Below are 24,615 nucleotides of genomic sequence, written 5' to 3'. Positions count from 1 at the left end.
ACGACTGTTGCGTACATCAACCATCAGGGGGGAACAAGGAGTTCCCTAGCGATGGAAGAAGTAACCAAAATTATTCTTTGGGCGGAGTCTCACTCCTGCCACCTGTCTGCTATCCACATCCCAGGAGTGGAAAATTGGGAAGCGGATTTTCTGAGTCGTCAGACATTGCATCCGGGGGAGTGGGAACTCCATCCGGAAATCTTTGCCCAAGTCACTCACCTGTGGGGCATTCCAGACATGGATCTGATGGCCTCTCGTCAGAACTTCAAAGTTCCTTGCTACGGGGCCAGACCCAGGGATCCCAAGGCGGCTCTAGTGGATGCACTAGTAGCACCTTGGACCTTCAAACTAGCTTATGTGTTCCCGCCATTTCCTCTCATCCCCAGGCTGATAGCCAGGATCAAGCAGGAGAGGGCGTCGGTGATCTTGATAGCTCCTGCGTGGCCACGCAGGACTTGGTATGCAGATCTGGTGAATATGTCATCGGCTCCACCTTGGAAGCTACCTTTGAGACGAGACCTTCTTGTTCAGGGTCCGTTCGAACATCCGAATCTGGTTTCACTCCAGCTGACTGCTTGGAGATTGAACGCTTGATTTTATCGAAGCGAGGATTCTCAGATTCTGTGATCGATACTCTTGTTCAGGCCAGAAAGCCTGTGACTAGAAAGATTTACCACAAAATTTGGAAAAAATATATCTGTTGGTGTGAATCTAAAGGATTCCCTTGGGACAAGGTTAAGATTCCTAGGATTCTATCCTTCCTTCAAGAAGGATTGGAAAAAGGATTATCTGCAAGTTCCCTGAAGGGACAGATTTCTGCCTTGTCGGTATTACTTCACAAAAAGCTGGCAGCTGTGCCAGATGTTCAAGCCTTTGTTCAGGCTCTGGTTAGAATCAAGCCTGTTTACAAACCTTTGACTCCTCCTTGGAGTCTCAATTTAGTTCTTTCAGTTCTTCAGGGGGTTCCGTTTGAACCCTTACATTCCGTTGATATTAAGTTATTATCTTGGAAAGTTTTGTTTTTAGTTGCGATTTCTTCTGCTAGAAGAGTCTCAGAATTATCTGCTCTGCAGTGTTCTCCTCCTTATCTGGTGTTCCATGCAGATAAGGTGGTTTTACGTACTAAACCTGGTTTTCTTCCAAAAGTTGTTTCTAACAAAAACATTAACCAGGAGATTATCGTACCTTCTCTGTGTCCAAAACCAGTTTCAAAGAAGGTACGTTTGTTGCACAATTTGGATGTTGTTCGCGCTCTAAAATTCTATTTAGATGCTACAAAGGATTTTAGACAAACATCTTCCTTGTTTGTTGTTTATTCAGGTAAAAGGAGAGGTCAAAAAGCAACTTCTACCTCTCTCTCTTTTTGGATTAAAAGCATCATCAGATTGGCTTACGAGACTGCCGGACGGCAGCCTCCCGAAAGAATCACAGCTCATTCCACTAGGGCTGTGGCTTCCACATGGGCCTTCAAGAACGAGGCTTCTGTTGATCAGATATGTAGGGCAGCGACTTGGTCTTCACTGCACACTTTTACCAAATTTTACAAGTTTGATACTTTTGCTTCTTCTGAGGCTATTTTTGGGAGAAAGGTTTTGCAAGCCGTGGTGCCTTCCATTTAGGTGACCTGATTTGCTCCCTCCCTTCATCCGTGTCCTAAAGCTTTGGTATTGGTTCCCACAAGTAAGGATGACGCCGTGGACCGGACACACCTATGTTGGAGAAAACAGAATTTATGTTTACCTGATAAATTTCTTTCTCCAACGGTGTGTCCGGTCCACGGCCCGCCCTGGTTTTTTTAATCAGGTCTGATATTTTATTTTCTTTAACTACAGTCACCACGGTACCATATGGTTTCTCCTATGCAAATATTCCTCCTTAACGTCGGTCGAATGACTGGGGTAGGCGGAGCCTAGGAGGGATCATGTGACCAGCTTTGCTGGGCTCTTTGCCATTTCCTGTTGGGGAAGAGAATATCCCACAAGTAAGGATGACGCCGTGGACCGGACACACCGTTGGAGAAAGAAATTTATCAGGTAAACATAAATTCTGTTTTCAAGGGGAAAACGCTGTTTGGCCCTGATTTGAAAGAGATTATTTCAGATATCACTGGGGGAAAGGGCCACGCCCTTCCTCAGGATAGGTCTTTCAAGGCTAAAAATAAGCCTAATTTTCGTCCTTTTCGTAGAAACGGACCAGCCTCAAGTTCTACACCCTCTAAGCAAGAGGGTAATACGTCTCAAGCCAAGCCAGCCTGGAGGCCAATGCAAGGCTGGAACAAAGGTAAGCAGGCCAAGAAACCTGCTACTGCTACAAAGACAGCATGAGATGTTGGCCCCCGATCCGGGACCGGATCTGGTGGGGGGCAGACTTTCTCTCTTCGCTCAGGCATGGGCAAGAGATGTTCTGGATCCTTGGGCCCTAGAAATAGTCTCCCAAGGTTATCTTCTGGAATTCAAGGAGCTACCCCCAAGGGGAAGGTTTCACAGGTCTCAATTGTCTTCAGACCACATAAAAAAACAGGCATTCTTACATTGTGTAGAAGACCTGTTAAAAATGGGAGTGATTCATCCTGTTCCATTAAAGGAACAAGGGATGGGATTCTACTCCAATCTGTTCATAGTTCCCAAAAAAGAGGGAACATTCAGACCAATCTTGGATCTCAAGATCTTAAACAAATTTCTCAGGGTTCCATCGTTCAAGATGGAAACCATTCGAACAATTCTTCCTACCATCCAGGAAGGTCAATTCATGACCACGGTGGATTTAAAGGATGCGTATCTACATATTCCTATCCACAAGGAACATCATCAGTTCCTAAGGTTCGCCTTTCTGGACAACCATTACCAGTTCGTGGCACTTCCATTCGGATTAGCCACTGCCCCAAGAATTTTCACAAAGGTACTAGGGTCCCTTCTAGCGGTGCTAAGACCGAGGGGCATTGCAGTAGTACCTTACTTGGACGACATTCTGATTCAAGCGTCGTCCCTGCCACAAGCAAAGGCTCATACGGACATTGTCCTAGCCTTTCTCAGATCTCACGGGTGGAAAGTGAACGTAGAGAAAAGTTCTCTATCTCCGTCAACAAGAGTCCCCTTCTTGGGAACAATAATAGTCTCCTTAGAAATGAAGATTTTTCTGACAGAAGCCAGAAAATCAAAACTTCTAAACTCTTGTCAAGTACTTCATTCTGTTCTTCTTCCTTCCATAGCGCAGTGCATGGAAGTAATAGGTTTGATGGTTGCGGCAATGGACATAGTTCCTTTTGCGTGAATTCATCTAAGACCATTACAACTGTGCATGCTCAGACAGTGGGATGGGGATTATACAAACTTGTCTCCAACGATACAAGTAGATCAGAGGACCAGAGATTCACTCCGTTGGTGGCTGACCCTGGACAACCTGTCACAAGGGATGAGCTTCCGCAGACCAGAGTGGGTCATTGTCACGACCGACGCCAGTCTGGTGGGCTGGGGCGCGGTCTGGGAACCCCTGAAAGCTCAGGGTCTTTGGTCTCGAGAAGAATCTCTTCTACCGATAAACATTCTGGAACTGAGAGCGATATTCAATGCTCTCAAGGCTTGGCCTCAGCTAGCAAAGGCCAAATTCATAAGGTTTCAATCAGACAACATGACAACTGTTGCGTATATCAACCATCAGGGGGGAACAAGGAGTTCCCTGGCGATGGTAGAAGTGACCAAAATAATTCAATGGGCGGAGACTCACTCCTGCCACTTGTCTGCAATCCACATCCCAGGAGTAGAAAATTGGGAAGCGGATTTTCTGAGTCGTCAGACATTTCATCCGGGGGAGTGGGAACTCCATCCGGAAATCTTTGCCCAAATAACTCAATTATGGGGCATCCCAGACATGGATCTGATGGCGTCTCGCCAGAACTTCAAGGTTCCTTACTACGGGTCCAGATCCAGGGATCCCAAGGCGGCTCTAGTGGATGCACTAGTAGCACCTTGGACCTTCAACCTAGCTTATGTGTTCCCACCGTTTCCTCTCATTCCCAGGCTGGTAGCCAGGATCAAACAGGAGAGGGCATCGGTGATCTTGATAGCTCCTGCGTGGCCACGCAGGACTTGGTATGCAGACCTGGTGAATATGTCATCGGCTCCACCATGGAGGCTACCTCTGAGACAGGACCTTCTTGTTCAAGGTCCGTTCGAACATCCGAATCTGGCCTCACTCCAACTGACTGCTTGGAGATTGAACGTTTGATTTTATCAAAGCGAGGGTTCTCAGATTCTGTCATTGATACTCTTGTTCAGGCTAGAAAGCCTGTAACTAGAAAAATCTACCATAAAATATGGAAAAGATATATCTGTTGGTGTGAATCCAAAGGATTCCCATGGAGCAAGATAAAAATTCCTAGGATTCTATCCTTTCTTCAAGAAGGTTTGGAGAAAGGATTATCTGCAAGTTCTTTGAAGGGACAGATTTCTGCTTTATCTGTTTTACTTCACAAAAAGCTGGCGGCTGTGCCAGACGTTCAAGCTTTTGTTCAGGCTCTGGTTAGAATCAAGCCTGTTTACAAAACTTTGACTCCTCCCTGGAGTCTCAATTTAGTTCTTTCAGTTCTTCAGGGGGTTCCGTTTGAACCCCTACATTCCGTTGATATAAAGTTATTATCTTGGAAAGTTTTGTTTTTGGTTGCAATCTCTTCTGCAAGAAGAGTTTCAGAGTTATCTGCTCTGCAGTGTTCTCCTCCATATCTGGTGTTCCATGCAGATAAGGTGGTTTTGCGTACTAAACCTGGTTTTCTTCCGAAAGTTGTTTCTAATAAAAATATTAACCAGGAGATAGTCGTGCCTTCTTTGTGTCCTAATCCAGTTTCAAAGAAGGAACGTTTGTTGCACAACTTGGATGTAGTTCGTGCTCTCAAATTTTACTTAGCAGCTCACTCCACTAGGGCTGTGGCTTCCACATGGGCCTTCAAGAACGAGGCTTCTGTTGATCAGATATGTAAGGCAGCGACTTGGTCTTCACTGCACACTTTTGCCAAATTCTACAAATTTGATACTTTTGCTTCATCTGAGGCTATTTTTGGGAGAAAGGTTTTGCAGGCCGTGGTGCCTTCCATCTAGGCGACCTGATTTGTTCCCTCCCATCATCCGTGTCCTAAAGCTTTGGTATTGGTTCCCACAAGTAAGGATGACGCCGTGGACCGGACACACCTATGTTGGAGAAAACAGAATTTATGCTTACCTGATAAATTACTTTCTCCAACGGTGTGTCCGGTTTAATCAGGTCTGATGATTTATTTTCTCTAACTACAGTCACCACGGTATCATATGATTTCTCCTATGCATATTCCTCCTTTACGTCGGTCGAATGACTGGGGAAGGCGGAGCCTAGGGGGGATCATGTGACCAGCTTTGCTGGGCTCTTTGCCATTTCCTGTTGGGGAAGAGAATATCCCACAAGTAAGGATGACGCCGTGGACCGGACACACCGTTGGAGAAAGTAATTTATCAGGTAAGCATAAATTCTGTTTTGTTTTCAGACGGACAATGTCACAACCGTGGCGTATGTCAATCATCAAGGTGGGACTCACAGTCCTCAAGCTATGAAAGAAGTATCTCGTATACTTGTATGGGCGGAATCCAGCTCCTGTCTAATTTCTGCGGTTCACATCCCAGGTGTAGACAATTGGGAAGCGGATTATCTCAGTCGCCAGACGTTCACCCAGAGGTATTTCTTCAGATTGTTCAAATCTGGGGACTTCCAGAAATAGATCTGATGGCCTCTCATCTAAACAAAAAACTTCCCAGGTATTTGTCCAGATCCAGGGATCCTCAGGCGGAAGCAGTGGACGCGTTGTCTCTTCCTTGGAATTATCATCCTGCCTATATCTTTCCGCCTCTAGTTCTTCTTCCAAGAGTGATCTCCAAAATTCTAATGGAACGTTAGTTTGTACTGCTGGCGGCTCCAGCTTGGCCTCACAGGTTTTGGTATGCAGATCTCATTCGGATGGCCAGTTGCCAACCTTGGACTTTTCCGTTAAGACCAGACCTTCTATCTCAAGGCCCTTTTTTCCATCAGGATCTCAAATCATTAAATTTGAAGGTATGGAAATTGAACGCTTGATTCTTAGTCATAGAGGTTTCTCTGACTCAGTAATTAATACTATCGAGTCTGAAAGACTTATATTTCTTGGTGTTCTTCTCATAAGTTCTCATGGTATTCTTTTAGAATTCCTAGAATTTTACAGTTTCTTCAGGATGGTTTGAATAAAGGTTTATCTGCAAGTTCTTTGAAAGGACAAATCTCTGCTCTTTCTGTTCTTTTTCACAGAAAGATTGCTAATCTTCCTGATATTCATTGTTTTGTACAGGCTTTGGTTCGTATCAAGCCTGTCATTAAGTCAATCTCTCCTCCTTGGAGTCTTAATTTGGTTCTGAGGGCTTTACAGGCTCCTCCGTTTGAACCTATGCATTCTCTGGATATTAAATTACTTTCTTGGAAAGTTTTGTTCCTTTTGGCTATCTCTTCTGCTAGAAGAGTTTCTGAGTTATCTGCTCTTTCTTGTGAATCTCCTTTTCTGATTTTTCATCAGGATAAGGCAGTGTTGCGTACTTCATTTCAATTTTTATCTAAGGTTGTGAATTCTAACAATATTAGTAGAGAAATTGTTGTCCCTTCATTGTGCCCTAATCCTAAGAATTCAAAGGAGAGATCTTTACATTCTTTGGATGTAGTAAGAGCTTTGAAATATTATGTTGAAGCTACTAAAGATTTTAGAAAGACTTCTAGTCTATTTGTTATCTTTTCTGGTTCCAGGAAAGGTCAGAAAGCTTCTGACATTTCTTTGGCATCTTGGTTAAAGTCTTTGATTCATCATGCTTATGTGGAGTCGGGTAAGTCCCCGCCTCAAAGGATTACGGCTCATTCTACTAGGTCAGTTTCTACTTCCTGGGCTTTTAGGAATGAAGCTTCTGTTGATCAGATTTGCAAAGCAGCAACTTGGTCTTCTTTGCATACTTTTACTAAATTCTACCATTTTGATGTTTTCTCTTCTTCTGAAGCAGTTTTTGGTAGAAAAGTACTTCAGGCAGCTGTTTCAGTTTGATTCTTCTGCTTATGATTTCAGTTTTTTTCATTATTTAGATTAAAACTTTTGATTTGGGTTGTGGATTATTTTCAGCAGGAATTGGCTGTCTTTATTTTATCCCTCCCTCTCTAGTGACTCTTGCGTGGAAGTTCCACATCTTGGGTATTTATATCCCATACGTCACTAGCTCATGGACTCTTGCTAATTACATGAAAGAAAACATAATTTATGTAAGAACTTACCTGATAAATTCATTTCTTTCATATTAGCAAGAGTCCATGAGGCCCACCCTTTTTGTGGTGGTTATGATTTTTTTGTATAAAGCACAATTATTCCAATTCCTTATTTTGATGCTTTTGCACCTTTCTTATCACCCCACTTCTTGGCTATTCGTTAAACTGAATTGTGGGTGTGGTGAGGGGTGTATTTATAGGCATTTTGAGGTTTGGGAAACTTTGCCCCTCCTGGTAGGAATGTATATCCCATACGTCACTAGCTCATGGACTCTTGCTAATATGAAATAAATGAATTTATCAGGTAGGTTCTTACATAAATTATGTTTTCCTTTCGTCCAGATGTTGCAGTAAGAAATATTTAAAGGGATATGGAAGTCAAAATTAAACTTTCTTTGTTCAGATGGAGCATGCAATTTAAATGGCTATGATACTCAAATGTTGAAGCACATGACAGTGATGCAGCATAGATGTAAAAAGCTGATAAGAATATTTCACCAGAACATCTCTATGTAAGAAAGAAAGATATATTACCTTAAAATGTCCTAGGTATTCACACCCCACTGTAAAGGACTTTAAGCAGCCAGTCAGTATGCCTGTTCCGGTACTTGCAAGGGAGCGTGCCTCATGCACACTCATGTTATTTCCCGATTCAGTGTAAGGAAGTTTACTATGAAATTTCATTAGATCACAGTAAAACAGATCATGACCTCAGCACTGCTGATGCTGATTGGCTGCTGTTTATTTCTTCTTTTTTTTTTTTTTTTTTGCAGCTGGGCAGTAACTGAAAGATAACTTTTTACAGAACACTTACTCTGGTGAGCTGAGGAAATTGTGAAGTAAAATATCTTCCTTTTTTACATAGAGATGTTCAGGTGATATTTCCCTGTCAGCTTTTTACAGTTATATGCTAAATCACTTGAAAGTGATGCAACATAACTATTATGTCCCTTTAAAGATAATGTTCAATTTATTTCAGTTATCAAATTGACTTTATTCACTTGGTATCCTTTGTTGAAAAGCATACATAGGTAGGCTCATGAGCACCAATGCACTGGGAAATATCTGTTGACTGGTGGCTATGCACATGTGCTTCTTGTCATTCGCTACCAAAACCTGCTCAGCTAGCTCCCAGTAGTGCATTGCAGATCTAGGGTTAAAAACCTAGATCTATGCAAGCAAAACTGCAACAATAATAGGCCCTGACATATTAGATCATTTTCTTTGTACACTTTTATGTGCCTTTAATTGTACAATGTATCCCTTTTTATTTGACCATGTTTTATAACTTTTTTTTTCTCTTACTGTTTTTTTTTTTAAGGGAACAACTGGTAATCCCAAAGGAGCCACTCTGAGTCATCATAATATTGTAAACAATGCAACGCTGTCAGGGTTAAGGATGGGATTCAATTGGAAACAGGTTAGTTTGTGACATCTGTACATAGACTGTGTGTGGCCTCTCATTTGGCTGGCCGTCCTCAGCATTAATACTGTGCTGTTGTTCTCTACTACAGGGGGTCCGTATTGCCCTTCCCGTTCCGTTATATCACTGTCTGGGCTCAGTTGTAGGAACTCTGGCAATGAGCATTTTTGGAACCACAATAGTCTTCCCATCTCCAAGTTTTGAAGTACAATCTCTTCTTAAAGCTATATATAAGGAGAAGTATGTCTGCCCTATGTGTTTATTTTCTATCTATGTGTTAAAAAAGGGACATAATACCCATATCCTAAAGCACTTGAAAGTGATGCAGCATAACCGTAAAATGTTGACAAGAAAATATCACATGAACATCTCTATGTAAAAAAGGAAGATATTTTACCTCAAATTTTTCTTCAGCTCACAATAAGTGCTCTGTGCGCAGTTATCCTTCAGCTGCAAGTTAAAAAAACAACAAAAAACAGCAAGTCAACATCAACAGTGCTGAGGTCATGCATTGCTTTACTGGGATCTCATGAGATTTCACTGTGTCTGGACATGCCAGATGCACACTCCTTGCAAGTCCTCTGACAAACATCCTGATTGGCTGTCCCTTTACAATGGGAGGTGGCTACTGAGGAAATTTTGAGGTAAAATATCTTCCCTTTTACATAGAGATGTTCAAGTGATATCTTCTAGTCAGCTTTTTACAGCTATGCTGCATCACTCTCAAGTAATTCAACATGTGGATACCATGTCCCTTTAATTAGAGATGCACAAATGTCTTAATATTTTGTTGAGTCAAACAGATTTTACAATTTTAAAGAACTTATATTCATTCCTTTTTCTTGGTATCCTTTGTTGAAACATAGCTCCTATCCATGAGAGGAAATGAAGGACGTGCACATGTCTTGAGTATTATGTGTAACATTGTTACAAGGTTTCCCTGCTCTGTAGTGTTTAAGGCATTTGCACGCTCCTAACCCTACTTCAGTATGCTCTCGGGGAATGGAATTTAAACAAAGGATTCCAACAGAAACGTACATTTGATAATAAATAACAAGTTTTTTTTTTTAGTTTTTTTTTTAAGTTGTACATTCTGAATCATGAACATTTCATTTTTAATTCCATGTCCCTTTAAAGATTTTCATAAACCATTATGTAGGCACAGCCTTACTTCGCATACATATTGAAAGAAAAGTACTAAGATGCTAATAATCTAATTTAAATGTAAACTAAGTTTCAAAATATAAATACTAGAGAGCACCTGAATTTGTCCTAGAGGGAAGACGCATGCGCTGTGTCCCAAATAGTCTCTTTTTATGCATAGTAATTTTTATGGTGAATGAAGGTGCCACCAATAGTTAATTTAGGAGCGTCTTCTCTCCTCAATACTCTACGTGAAAAGTGAAACAAAAAACAACAAGCGCACCTCTGATTTAAAGGAAAATATTTAATCAAAAACACTATTCTGCTGACAATTGTGTAAATGTAAAAGCCCATTACAAATGCTTTCCCGAGTTCAAGGATCCCTCTGTCACTTGCTGTAACTGCTTCCTCCGCTTCAGAGTTCATGTAGATAGTCTACTATCAGCCAATCCTTATAAATTCTCTAGCAAGTACGGGCCGTACACTTAAACACATTGCTAGAACACGAGCACTCCTGTGTGTAGCGGACACCAGAAGAATGGTCCCAGAGCTTGGAATCCAGACCTCTTTAGCCTCATCTTTCGTCCATTCTCTGGCAGGGAAAGCAGCGTGCCTTCCTCTCCATCACCACCCGACTGGTAGTGTCAAGTCCCGCCCAGAGAACCACAGCAAGGAGGGTTAATATTCCCCCACAAATATCAGCCATATACTGGATTAAGTGGGGAACGGACTAATACACATTTATTAAGAACACACAGGACTGTTTACATAAGAAGGGGGGGGGGAGTAACTCAAGGACTTCTTAGATTCTATTAGACCAAAGGGTTAACAACATCATATTAACATAATGACATTATAATCAAACAGGAAGGAATAGCAAACAATAGTTCGAACGCTTTGCATTACTAAAGTCCATAAAAAAAGAACAACCCAGTCTCTGGACTCAGACGCTAACTGAGGTAACCCCTGTAATTTCAGTGAATAGTCTGTCTCATTTTAATGCAGTCTAAAACAGAGGGGTATAGTACTGGGCCCAAAATGACCTGTGAAAGTATCAATTCCTCACAAGTAAAAGCAAATACTGAGTGTTCATGTAGTGGAACGGTATTTATGGCTCCCTATCGGACGCTAACTGTGCAAGAAGTAAGCTTTTTGCGCGTGTCAGGAAGCACTCGTATAAGCAAGTGGAAAGTAAAATGTTTTCGCTCAAATGCTAACCCAATGCGTGCAAAAAGGCGAAGGGCAAAAAAAGTGTGGGGGGAAAAACAGCCTACTCGCACGCAAACCTGATTGCAAATTCTCAAGTGCACTAACCCGACGTGGAAATATGAATATTTCACATTCCAATGTTCCTTACATTTATTCATACATACATATTTCTACACTACATCTATATCTGATAATAATAATAATAATAATATATATATAGGATTATCTATTCATAAATACATAGGACTGATTCTGCTAAGTGATGAACATTGGAATATGAAATATTTATAGTAAATAAAGAGTATAACACTATTAAATATGAATACTGCCTAATATTGGTAAAACATATATTATTATAACTGTACTGGTTATGCAAAACTGAGGAATGGATAATAAAGGGATTATCTATCTTTTAAACAATACAAATTCTGGTGTTTACACTGTTATACAGGCTGTACACTCACTACTTTACATTGTAGCAAAGTGTCATTTCTTCAGTGTTGTCACATGAAAAGATATAATAAAATATTTACAAAAATGTGAGGGGTGTACTCACTTTTGTGAGTTACTGTGTGTGTGTGTATATATATATATATATATATATATATCTGTGTGCACATATGTATTTATGTGTTTATGTGTATATATGCCTGTAAATACATAAATACACCTATAAATACATATGTGCATGCACTCACACACACACACATATATATATATATATATATATATATATATATATATATATATATACCGGTATATAAGTGTGCGATATGGGAAAAAATGAATATCGCAATTTAAACCATGAAAAATTTAAATTTAAAAAAAAAAACTGTTAAACACATTTCTTCTACAAGATACGACGAGTCCACAGATTCATCCTTTACTTGTGGGATATTATCCTCCTGCTAACAGGAAGTGGCAAAGAGCACCACAGCAGAGCTGTCTATATAGCTCCTCCCTTGACTCCACCCCCCCAGTCATTCTCTTTGCCTACACTAAGTAATAAGAAGGGTAAAGTGAAAGAGGTGATAAAATGATAGTTTTTATTTTCTTCAAGCAAGACTTTTTTTTTTAAATGGTACCGCTGAGTGCTGTTTTTTTCCCAGGCAGCAGATGGATGAAGACTTCTGCCTGGAGACTGATGATCTTAGCAGTTGTCACTAAGATCCAGAGAAGTTCCCACAGAATGGCTGAGTACTTAAGATACTTCAGTGTGAGGAACGTTTTTCATGCTACAAGCATTGAGGTATGTTCAGTCATTTTTTTCTTGAGAGACTGTGTTATTTCAAAATTGGCTGACAGTATTCCCATAAGGGAAGGGGTAAGCAGTAATCCTAATGTGAAAGAGAAGGGTATTACTGGGGCCTGTATGTTGGGCTGAAAAAATGGTTGACACTGATGGCATAATGTTTGTTGGGCAAACGATTTTATGTTTTAGAGCTGGGGTGCAGTCTGGAATTCCCTGAAGGCTCAGGGTGTGTGGACTCAGGAGGAGTCCCTACTACCAATAAATATTCTGGAACTGAGAGCGATATTCAACGAGCTTCAAGCGTGGCCTCAGCTGGCTTTGGCCAAATTCATAAGATTCCAGTCGGACAATATCACAACTGTAGCATATATCAATCATCAAGGGGGAACAAAGAGTTCTCTAGCGATGATAGAGGTTCCCAAAATAATTTGATGGGCAGAGACTCACTCTTGCCATCTATCAGCAATATATATCCCAGGAGTGGAGAACTGGGAAGCGGATTTTTCATCCGGGGGAGTGGGAGCTCCATCCGGAGGTGTTTGCAAAATTGATTCATCAATGGGGCACACCGGAATTGGATCTGATGGCATCTCGTCAGAATGCCAAACTTCCTTGTTACGGGTCCAGATCAAGGGATCCTCAAGTAGTACTGATAGATGCTCTAGCAGTACCTTGGTCGTTCAACCTGGCTTATGTGTTTCCTCCTTTTCCTCTCCTACCTCGTCTGATTGCCAGAATTGAACAGGAGAGGGCTTCTGTAATCTTGATAGCGCCTGCGTGGCCACGCAGGACTTGTTATGCAGATCTGGTGGAAATGTCATCTCTGCCACCGTGGAAACTGCCACTGAGACAGGACCTTCTCATTCAGGGTCAGTTCCAACATCCAAATCTAATTTCTCAGCAACTGACTGCCTGGAGATTGAACTCTTGATTTTATCTAAGCGGGGATTCCCCAGAGTCGGTCATTGATACCTTGATTCAGGCTCGAAAGCCTGTCACTAGGAAAATTTACCATAAGATATGGCGTAAATATCTTTCTTGGTGCGAATCCAAAGGCTACTCATGGAGTAAGATCAGGATTCCTAGGATTTTGTCCTTTCTCCAAGAATGATTGGAGAAGGGGTTATCAGCTAGTTCCTTAAAGGGACAGATTTCTGCTTTGTCAATCTTACTACACAAGCGTCTGGCAGATGTCCCAGACGTTCAGTTGTTTTGTCAGGCTTTGATTAGAATTAAGCCTGTGTTTAAATCTGTTGCTCCGCCATGGAGTTTGAATTTAGTTCTTAATGTTCTTTAAGGGGTTCCGTTTGAACCCATGCATTCTATAGATATTAAACTTCTATCTTGGAAAGTTCTGTTTTTAGTTGCTATCTCTTCTGCTCGAAGAGTTTCTGAGCTATCTGCATTACAATGCGGCTCGCCTTATCTTATATTCCATTCTTATAAGGTGGTTTTGCGCACTAAACCTGGATTCCTTCCTAAGGTTGTTTCTAATAAGAATATTAATCAGGAAATTGTTGTTCCTTCTCTGTGTCCTAATCCTTCTTCTAAGAAGGAGCGTCTGTTACATAACTTGGACGTGGTTCATGCCTTGAAGTTTTACTTGCAAGCGACCAAGGATTTCCGTCAAACATCTTCTCTATTTGTTGTCTATTCTGGAAAACGTAAAGGTCAAAAAGCTACGGCTACCTCTCTTTTCTTTGCCTTCAGAAGAGGGACCACAATAGGAAACAGGGTGGCACCTACAATGCTCAGAGCCATGAATAGGAACACTCCAGGTTCCTGGCTGAGTTCCAAAGGGGTTTTCAGATGTCATTATAACGATTGCATAGCATGCAACCACTTATCTGTAGGAAATGGCTTCAGAAGTGCTATGACAGGGGAAACTTTTGAACATGAGAGATGCTTTAATTGTAGGGCCACTTATGTAATTTACCTTTTAACATGCTCACTTTGCAATTTGCAATACGTAGGGATGACCTCAAGAGAGGTCAGAACCAGAATACGTGAGCATGTTAATAATATAAAAACAGGTACCCTTACCACACCTTTGATCTCACATTTCTCACAATTTCATAACAAAAGCCCTGTCACATTAAATTGGACAATTGTAAAACATGTTCCATACCCCCAGAGAGGAGGAGATAGGGATTTACTGTTAGCCAGAGAAGAGGTTTTCTGGAAACTGAAGCTTAAGACCAGGAGACCTTCAGGACTAAATAGTGAATTTGACCTCATTAACTTCTGGCATTAGGATTATTTTTCACTGGTTAAAGATCTAGAAAAGTAACTGATCAGTGATTGTTTGCATTATGGTGTTATCATGTCAAGTTATACATTGCATATTAATGTTTTAGACAGAATGGACATGATCCTATTATCAAAGCTTTCCATAAGCCCATATATATGAAAAATGTACAAGAGCAATATATGCATAGAAAGTCTCTGTAAGGGTAACACGTATTAACTTCAATATGTCTGCTAATGAACATATCCCTTATACCAACATATACAAATGCCTTTCTTTATATGAAAAATAGGATCTTTACTTGTCTGTTACTAATTGATCGCCTGCAGTATTTCATGTTCTTTATTTTTAATTGATTCACTCTATATGAATTCAGTTCCACATGAGTTTTCTCTATAGTAACATGCGATAAGCTAAAATAAGAATAAATGATTCACTTAGCACTAAAGTAAGAATTACACACATATCTTTGTCAGACATAATATTATTTTGCCGCACACAGAGTCCTTAACAAAGAGAGATACAATACTAAGTACTACAACATTGGAGGTGTGGTTAATATTATTTTAACCAATCAGGTAAAAGGGTCTCCTTTTAAACCTAAGGATGATGGTCACTAACTATGCTATGACTACGGCGTGGGAAGCCGAAACGCGTCAGAATTAGTGACCACCATCCATGTTGACCTTGTTGTTTGCTGTGCCACAATGAATGGATTGCTGGAGCTGCTATGTATTATACCTGATTTTACTTGCAAATAAAAAGCTGTGTTGATTTAAATTTCTACAAGAAGTGCCGGATTTCCTCATTCCTTTCTGTTACTTCTCTATTTGTTGTCTATTTCTGTAAAGCGTAGGGGTCAAAAAGCTACGGCTACCTCTCTTTCTTTTTGGCTGAAAAGCATCATCCGTTTGGCATACGAGACTGCGGGACAGCAGCCTCCTGAAAGAATTACAACTCACTCTACTAGAGCGATGGCTTCCACATGGGCTTTTAAAAACAATGCTTCTGTTGAACAGATTTGTAAGGCTGCGACTTGGTCTTCCCTTCATCCCGTTTCCAAATTTTATAAATTTGAGACTTTTGCTTGTTCTGGGGCTATTTTTGGGAGAAAAGTTCTTCAAGCAGTGGCGCCTTCTGTTTAGGTATCTGTCTTGTCCCTCCAGGTACATCTGTGTCCTGTAGCTTTGGTATTGTATCCCACAAGTAAAGGATGAATCTGTCATATCTTGTAGAAGAAAAGGAAATTTATGCTTACCTGATAAATTGATTTCTTCTACATTACGACGAGTCCACGGCCCTCCCTGTCAATTTAAGACAGATTATATTATTTTTTTGTTTAAAACTTCAGTCACCTCTGCACCTTTTAGTTTCTCCTTTTTCTTCCTATACCTTCGGTCGAATGACTGGGGGTTGGAGTCAAGGGAGGAGCTATATAGACAGCTCTGCTGTGGTGCTCTTTGCCACTTCCTGTTAGCAGGAGGATAATATCCCACAAGTAAAGGATGAATCCGTGGACTTGTCGTACAATAGAAGAAATTAATGTATCAGGTAAGCATAAATTTCCTTTTCTCATGAAAAAATGCGTTAAAACTGTAAATAATCTTAAAGTACAGTAACAAGCACACAAATGTACGCCTATTTAAATGAACATAGAGACTAAACTAAGCAGGTGACAGTGTAAAGGGTCTAAAAGTGCACAAGGCAAACCTAATAATGATATTAGTGCACAGTGATGGCAGTACGCTGAGCAGAGGAGCCAAACTAAAGTGGAGGGACAATGAAAACGGTGACAAAAGAGTAGATGCAGGAAACAATAAATAAGGTTTTGTATCTCACATAACACACAACCAGTAAAGTAGGGATGTAAAAGCACACTGTACATCCCTTATTTTCAGTATGGGGGCAGTACAGCTTACCTCCCACCAATGTTTCTGACAGAGAGATAAATAGGATGGTGAGCAAATAAGCACCCAGGTATTAAAGCTAAAGTCATAAAGCATTTTAAAAAATGACAAGCATATATGCTCAGTGCACTGCAGTGTATCTATAAGAGTACATTTACTGTATAATAGAACCACCCTATTAGGGAACAGAACAAGTACCATTTCCCAGGTACAGGAAAAGCAAACCATGCATACGGCAATGTTTTATTTTTTTCTAATGAAATATTTCATTAAATGCTGAGTTTAAAATCCCTTTTAGATTGTTATAGCACTATTGTCAGTTCTATATGCAAGTGACTAAGGTTTTGTGCAAGCTGGTTATGAAAGGTCCAGGGTAATGGATAATCCTGGGAAATATATGCATAATACAGAAGGAGAATACTGTATTGAGCCACTGATGACTTTTCTATAGTAAAAATAAAAAAGTGTGAATGAGCAAATAATTTAGACCACTACAATGCAAAGTAAAAGAGCTTGATATAATAAGCCAATGATACTGTTTAAAGCGTTGCTAAAACAAACCACCTCTCGCTCATTCTAATGCATCAAGCACATGCTGGCCTCACTATCAGCATGTACAACATCCCACAGCTTGGCTACGGAGTGGAAGGAAGCTGAGGGGTTGCTGAGAAGGATCCGCTCTTTTAGCAGGTTGCTCCCATAAGCAAAATAGTAAAAAGAGTCGACCCCTGTGGGGAGACCATCAGTGATTCGAGACTCCATCCCCTCAGTCAGTAACAAGACTAGTGGCAGCGTCCAGGAGGCGTGGCCTGTCATAGGGCACTGACAGAGACTGTCCCTGTACCTGAGCTGACTGAGCCTGACTTAATTATATTGTGGAAGCTACAGCAGAGGTTTCCTGCTGTGACTGAGCTCATGACACAATCTATGGCATAAAGGTGGAAATCACCAGAGGGAGTCAGACTATAAACAAGTGCATAGCATGTGCTAACAAAACTGCACGGCATCACTTAAATAATACTGACTGTCAAAATCATGTACAATGCTGTAAACATGCGGGTTGTGTATGTCGCAGGATCCCACTTACTCTCACGGCTACAAAAAAAACCACCCAAAAATCGCATACCCTTGCGGTTTCATATAGCAGCGATTTTTAATCGCGATTAATTGCATCATGCGATTAATCGGGCAGCCCCAATATATATATATATATATATATATATATGGTACAGTTAAAGTGCAGAAACAGTTAATATGCACATTACCTAGCTAATCTGCAGATTAACTGATTTGCTCAGTTAAAGTGCAGAATCTGCACTTTACCTAGGTAATGTGCACATTAACTGCTTCCGTGCAGTTAAAGTTGGAAAAGTTTGTTTCTCTCATGTAAACTGTTTATTGAAAAAGAAGCCGAAGAATGTTCCGATTTCAGCCGAGGGCAGATACGCTCCAGAGTGCTCTGTTCTAATCACCTAGGTAATGTGCACATTAACGGCTTCCATGTAGTTAAAGTTGGAAAAGTTTGTTTCTCTCATGTAAACTGTTTATTGAAAAAGAAGCCGAAGAATGTTCCAATTTCGGCCCAGGGCAGAACTTTGATTAGGAGTTGCGCTTGTTGCTTTTTGTTTAACATATGCGCCAAGCTTCCCCACCCATTCATAGGATCAGCTAATGTTATTTATTATACATATGTATTTATCTTTATGATTTCACTGTATGTCTACTCACCTATCTATCATTCATTAACTAGTTATATTGTGCTTTTGTCTCTTGCAGGTGTAACTATCTGTACGGAACTCCTACTATGTTTATAGATCTGTTAGCGCAGCCAGAGTTTGAATCTCACTCATCCTCTCTAACTTCTGGTTAGTGACCTTTATTCCAAACGTATAATGAGATCTGGGGATTATTGTGTTGCAGTCTCTCTGTATAGCTGGTGGGAGGCACTGACTGTATATTTGTTTTTTCTTCTTTCTGATAAGGTTTTGTAATTGACAAGTATTTGGTTGTGGTGTTGCCTTGTCATGAATAAATGTCAAACTGGATGCACTGTTAGATAATAGAAGTAAATTGGAAAGTTGTTTAAAATTGTACGTTCCATCTGAATCAAAAATACAATTTTTGGGTTTTATGTCCCTTTAACTATTTGCTTAGTGAATAAACAATGGGACACATTGTGCATATAATAAAAAACACCCTCGTTAACAAACAAGTTGTGGATGTACTAGACTGTGTAATAAATATGCACGTAAATCAGTAATAGGGAATTGTTGATATGTAGCGCATACGTCTAGGAAGATGCAGCCCCCTCGTAGTTCATTGACAGTGAAGTGTGTTCCAGCTATAAAAGTGTTTTACCCTTGAGCAGAGATTTCTATGTTTGTTTGTTTTTTACAGCCTCCTAACAAGTTTCCTATTTCTTCTATAAGGTACGACGAGTCCACGGATTCATCCTTTACTTGTGGGATATTATCCTCCTGCTAACAGGAAGTGGCAAAGAGCACCACAGCAGAGCTGTCTATATAGCTCCTCCTTTAGCTCCACCCCCAATCATTCTCTTTGCCTACTCTAAGTGCTAGGAAGGGTAAAGTGAAAGAGGTGATAAAATATTAGTTTTTAATTAATTCAAGCAAGAGTTTTTTGTTTTAAATGGTACCGGTGTGTACTATTTACTCTCAGGCAGCAGATGGATGAAGACTTCTGCCTGGAGGATGATGATCTTAGCATTTGTCACTAAGATCCAGTGCAGTTCCCACAGAGACTGAGGAGTACAAGAAACTTCAGTGTGAGGAACGTTTTCATGCTATATAGCAGCAAGGTATGTTCAGTCATTTTTTTCTGCAGAGACTGTGTATTTCAGAAACGCTGACAGTATCCCCATTAGTGTAAGGGTAAGCAGTAATCCTAAGAGCTTTAGAAGGGCATTACTAAGCTTGCATAAGGGGCTAATTAAAAAATGGTTGACTCTGGTTTTTGAATGTTTGTGGGCAAACATTTTATGAACTGGGAGTGCTGTGGGCATTAACGTTTTGTGGGCAATAACGTTTTTTTTTGGCAACTTTATTGAGGGTACACTTGGCTTATTTTTTGGGTCTCAGAACCCACATGGCTAGTTTAAAACCGCTCTGGTGCGTTTCTTTTAGGCTATAAAGACATTGAGTGAGATGGGCGGGGCCTATTTTCGCGCCTCAGATGCGCAGTTGTTTTCACTCAGCAAGCAGCAAGCTCCTTGTGGATGTTTTGGACCAAATCGAAGCTTTAACCCCATATTTACAATCCCTGAGGGCTAGGGGTGTTTTTTTTTCGGATTTAGGCCTTATTATCAATCCGTTTTGCACAATAAAGGGTTAAATGTTTTATTTTCTTGTGGGGCAAACTTAACTACACAAATTGAGTCTGCTATCAAAAAATGTAAAAGTTTGGTGTATTTTAAAGCAGTTTTGCAGAACGGCGCAGTACCGTTTTTTAAGATTGTTGTTTTTTCACTAAATAAAGTGTTTTCAAGCTTGTTTGTAGTCATTACTAGCCTGTTCAACATGTCTGACATTGAGGAAAGTAATTGTTCAATATGTTTAGAAGCCATTGTGGAACCCCCACTTAGAATGTGTCCCTCATGCACTGAAAGGTCAATAAATTGCAAAGAACATATTTTAGCTACTAAAAGTATGTTGCAGGATGATTCTCAGTCAGAAGGGAATCAGGTTATGCCATCTAATTCTCCCCAAGTATCACAACCATTTATGCCCGCACAATCGATGCCAAGTACTTCTAGTGCGTCTAATTCTTTCACCCTGCAAGATATGGCCGCAGTTATGAATACTACCCTCACAGAGGTTTTATCTAAGCTGCCTGGGTTGCAGGTAGAAGTGCAGTAGGTCTGGTGTGAGAACAAATGCTGAGCCCTCTGACGCTTTATTAGCCATATCCGATGTACCCTCACAATGTTCTGAGTTGGGGGTGAGGGATTTGCTGTCTGAGGGAGAGATTTCTGATTCAGGAAAGATGTTCCCTCAGACAGACTCAGATATGATGGCTTTTAAATTTAAACTAGAACACCTCTGCTTGTTGCTCAGGGAGGTTTTAGCGACTCTGGATGATTGTGACCCTATTGTAGTTCCAGAGAAATTGTGTAAAATGGACAGATTTCTAGAGGTTCCTGCCTACACTGATGTTTTTCCGGTCCCTAAGAGGGTTTCGGACATTGTTACTAAGGAGTGGGATAGACCAGGTTTTCCGTTCGCTCCCCCTCCTACTTTTAAGAAAATGTTTCCCATATCAGACACCATGCGGGACTCGTGGCAGACAGTCCCTAAGGTGGAGGGAGCTATTTCTACCCTGGCTAAGCGTACAACTATACCTATTGAGGACAGTTGTGCTTTCAAAGAGCCTATGGATAAAAAATTAGAGGGTATTCCAATCTGTTTGTGGTTCCCAAAAAAGAGGGAACCGTCAGACCAATCTCAAGATCCTAAACAAATTCCTCAGAGTCCCATCTTTCAAGATAGAGACCATTCAGACTATTTTAACAATGATCCAGGAGGCTCAATATATGACCACCGTGGACTTAAAGGATGCGTATCTACACATTCCTATCCACAAAGATCATCACCAGTTCCTCAGGTTTTGCCTTTCTGGACAAGCATTACCAGTTTGTGGCTCTTCCCTTCGGGTTGGCCACAGCTCCCAGAATTTTCACAAAGGTGCTAGGGTCCCTTCTGGCGGTTCTAAGGCCGCGGGGCACGTCTTACCAACTAGCCAAGTCTCACATGGACATCGTGTTGGCTTTTCTAAGATCTCACGGGTGGAAGGTGAACGTAAAAAAGAGTTCACTTATCCCTCTCACAAGAGTTCCTGGGAACTCTGATAGATTCGGTGGACATGAAAATTTTTCTGACGGAGGTCAGGAAATCAAAGATTTTAACCACCTGCTGAGCTCTTCATTCCATTCCTCGGCCGTCAGTGGCTCAGTGTATGGAGGTAATCGGACTGATGGTAGCGGCAATGGACATAGTGCCGTTTGCTCGCTTGCATCTCAGACCACTGCAACTATGCATGCTCAAACAGTGGAATGAGGATTATGCAGATTTTTCTCCTCAGATAAATCTGGATCAAGAGACCAGAGACTCTCTTCTTTGGTGGTTGTCACAGGATCATCTGTCCCAGGGGATGTGTTTCCGCAGGCCAGCGTGGGTCATAGTGACGACGGACGCCAGCCTATTGGGCTGGGGTGCAGTCTGGAATCCCCTGAAAGCACATGGTTTGTGGACTCAGGAGGAGGCTCTCCTCCCGATAAATATTCTAGAACTGAGAGCGATATTCAGCTGGCTTCGGCCAGATTCATAAGATTCCAGTCTGACAATATCATTACTGTAGCATATATCAATCATCGGGGGGAACAAAGAGTTCTCTAGCGATGATAGAGGTTACCAAAATAATTTGATGGGCAGAGACTCACTCTTTCCATCTATCAGCAATCTATATCCCAGGAGTGGAGAACTGGGAAGGGGATTTTCTAAGTCGTCAGACTTTTCATCCGGGGGAGTGGGAACTCCATCAGGAGGTGTTTGCACAATTGATTCAGCAATGGGGCACACCAGAATTGGATCTGATGGCGTCTCGTCAGAACGCCAAACTTCCTTGTTACGGGTCCAGGTCAAGGGATCCTCAGGCAGTACTGATAGATGCTCTTGCAGTACCCTGGTCGTTCAACCTGGCTTATGTGTTTCCACCATTTCCTCTCCTTCCTCATTTGATTGCCAGAATCAAACAGGAGAGAGTTTTGGTGATTTTGATAGCACCTGCGTGGCCACACAGGACTTGGTATGCAGACCTGGTGGACATGTCATCTCTTCCACCATGGACTCTGCCACTGAGACAGGACCTTCTGATTCAAGGTCTGTTCCAGCATCCAAATCTAGTTTCTCTGCGGCTGACTGCCTAGAGATTTAAACGCTTGATTTTATCCAAACGGGTTTCTCTGAGTCGGTCATAGATACCTTGATTCAGGCTCAAAAGCCTGTCACTAGGAAAATTTATCATAAGATATGGCGTAAATATCTTTCTTGGTGCGAATCCAAAGGCTACTCATGGAGTAAGATCAGGATTCCTAGGATTTTGTCCTTTCTCCAAGAAGGATTGGAGAAGGGGCTATCAGCTAGTTCCTTAAAGGGACAGATATCTGCTTTATCAATTTTACTGCACAAGCGTCTGGCAGATGTTCCAGATGTTCAGTCGTTCTGTCAGGCTTTAGTTAGAATCAAGCCTGTGTTTAAACCTGTTGCTCCGCCATGGAGTTTGAATTTAGTTCTTAAAGTTCTTCAAGGGGTTCCGTTTCAACCTATGCATTCCATAGATATTAAGCTTCTATCTTGGAAAGTTCTGTTTTTAGTTGCTATCTCTTCGGCTCGAAGAGTTTCTGAACTATCTGCATTGCAATGCGACTCGCCTTATCTTGTTTTCCATGCTGATAAGGTGGTTTTGCGTACCAAACCTGGATTCCTTCCTAAGGTCGTTACTAATAGGAATATTAATCAGGAAATTGTTGTTCCTTCTCTGTGTCCTTATCCTTCCTCTAAGAAGGAGCGTCTGTTGCACAGCTTGGACGTGGTTTGTGCTTTGAAGTTTTACTTGCAAGCGGCCAAAGATTTACGTCAAACATCTTCTTTGTTTGTTGTCTATTTTGGAAGACGTAGAGGTCAAAAGGCTATGGCTACCTCTCTTTCATTTTGGCTGAAAAGCATCATCTGTTTGGCATACGAGACTGCTGGGCAGCAGCCTCCTGAAAGAATTACAGCTCACTCTACTAGAGCGGTGGCTTCCACATGGGCTTTTAAAAATGATGCTTCCGTTGAACAGATTTGTAAGGCTGCGACTTGGTCTTCGCTTCATACCTTTTCCAAATTTTACAAATTTGATACTTTTGCTTCTTCTGAGGCTTTTTTTGGGAGAAAAGTTCTTCAAGCAGTGGTGCCTTCTGTTTAACCATCTGTCTTGTCCCTCCCGTTCATCCGTGTCCTGTAGCTTTGGTATTGTATCCCACAAGTAAAGGATGAATCTGTGGACTCGTCGTACCTTATAGAAGAAAAGTAAATTTATGCTTACCTGATAAATTAATTTCTTCTATGGTACGACGAGTCCACGGCCCGCCCTGTCATTTTAAGACAGATTATATTTTTTGATTTTAAACTTCAGTCACCTCTGCACCTTTTAGTTTCTCCTTTTTCTTCCTATACCTTCGGTCGAATGACTGGGGGGTGGAGCTAAGGGAGGAGCTATATAGACAGCTCGGCTGTGGTGCTCTTTGCCACTTCCTGTTAGCAGGAGGATAATATCCCACAAGTAAAGGATGAATCAGTGGACTCATCGTACAATAGAAGAAATTAATTTATCAGGTAAGCATAAATTTACTTTTTCGCACCTTAGAAAATTCACACAATATCAGTCTCCCTTCCCCTTATTTTACCATTAATATTACATCACACCACCATAAACACATTATATCTTCTCCCAAATTCTCCCTTGGTCCCCCGTGGAAATAACTCTTTCACATCCCAAGTACTCTGAACATTGCTTTTTATTCCAAATAGTCTTGTTTCTTATATCCTGAAGCTTTTACCTTATACATTTAGACCCACCTGAGCATATCTCTCCTCCACAGGAGTCGTTGCTGGATCCATTGCACCTCCTGAGATCATGAAGAAGATTTTGAATGGAACAAACATGAAGAATATTGTGGTACGTTTGATGCTCAATTAAGAGAATATTTTAACCCCTTATGAAACATTGGCAACATGGAAATGGTTATAACTTTACCTCTCTCTAGAGTCTAGAGAACTTGGGCAAACGCACAGGTGTAAAAAGACAGTGACTTCTCTGGAGGGTTCTAACACAGACACGGGTGATGTGAGGTAGAGGAACTTATCTAGAGACCTTGGCACAAACATGGGTGCAGGGTAATTACCTCTCAGCCCTCTGGAAAAGACAATGCACTATAAATATTTTTTCCAGAAAGCCTTGTTGAAAGGAGATTGACCACTTTGAGATATTAAACGTTCTGAAGAATTTGGTAATGAAACAATAACGTACCTGAGAAAGGAGTATCATCATTCTAGAAACCTACAACAGCCCTTGGGAAGTGTCAGTT

At 41.1% G+C, this 24,615-nt stretch overlaps 1 protein-coding gene across 1 annotated transcript in view; it reads left to right on the top strand.

Annotated features, from left to right (window-relative positions):
- ACSF2 (acyl-CoA synthetase family member 2) overlaps nt 1-24,615 on the top strand; it is a 363,626-nt gene that overhangs the window by 210,237 nt on the left and 128,774 nt on the right. The window contains exons 7-10 of the mRNA XM_053708837.1: nt 8,612-8,710; nt 8,805-8,953; nt 18,249-18,337; nt 24,130-24,206. Coding sequence (XP_053564812.1) covers nt 8,612-8,710; nt 8,805-8,953; nt 18,249-18,337; nt 24,130-24,206 — 414 coding nt within the window. The remainder of the gene's footprint in view (nt 1-8,611; nt 8,711-8,804; nt 8,954-18,248; nt 18,338-24,129; nt 24,207-24,615) is intronic.

This window comes from Bombina bombina, chromosome 1 (genome assembly GCF_027579735.1).
Source record: "Bombina bombina isolate aBomBom1 chromosome 1, aBomBom1.pri, whole genome shotgun sequence".
Classification (NCBI taxonomy): Eukaryota; Metazoa; Chordata; class Amphibia; order Anura; family Bombinatoridae; genus Bombina; species Bombina bombina.
Note: the sequence above shows the minus strand (reverse complement) of the source record. Positions and strands in the feature narration are given on the sequence as shown.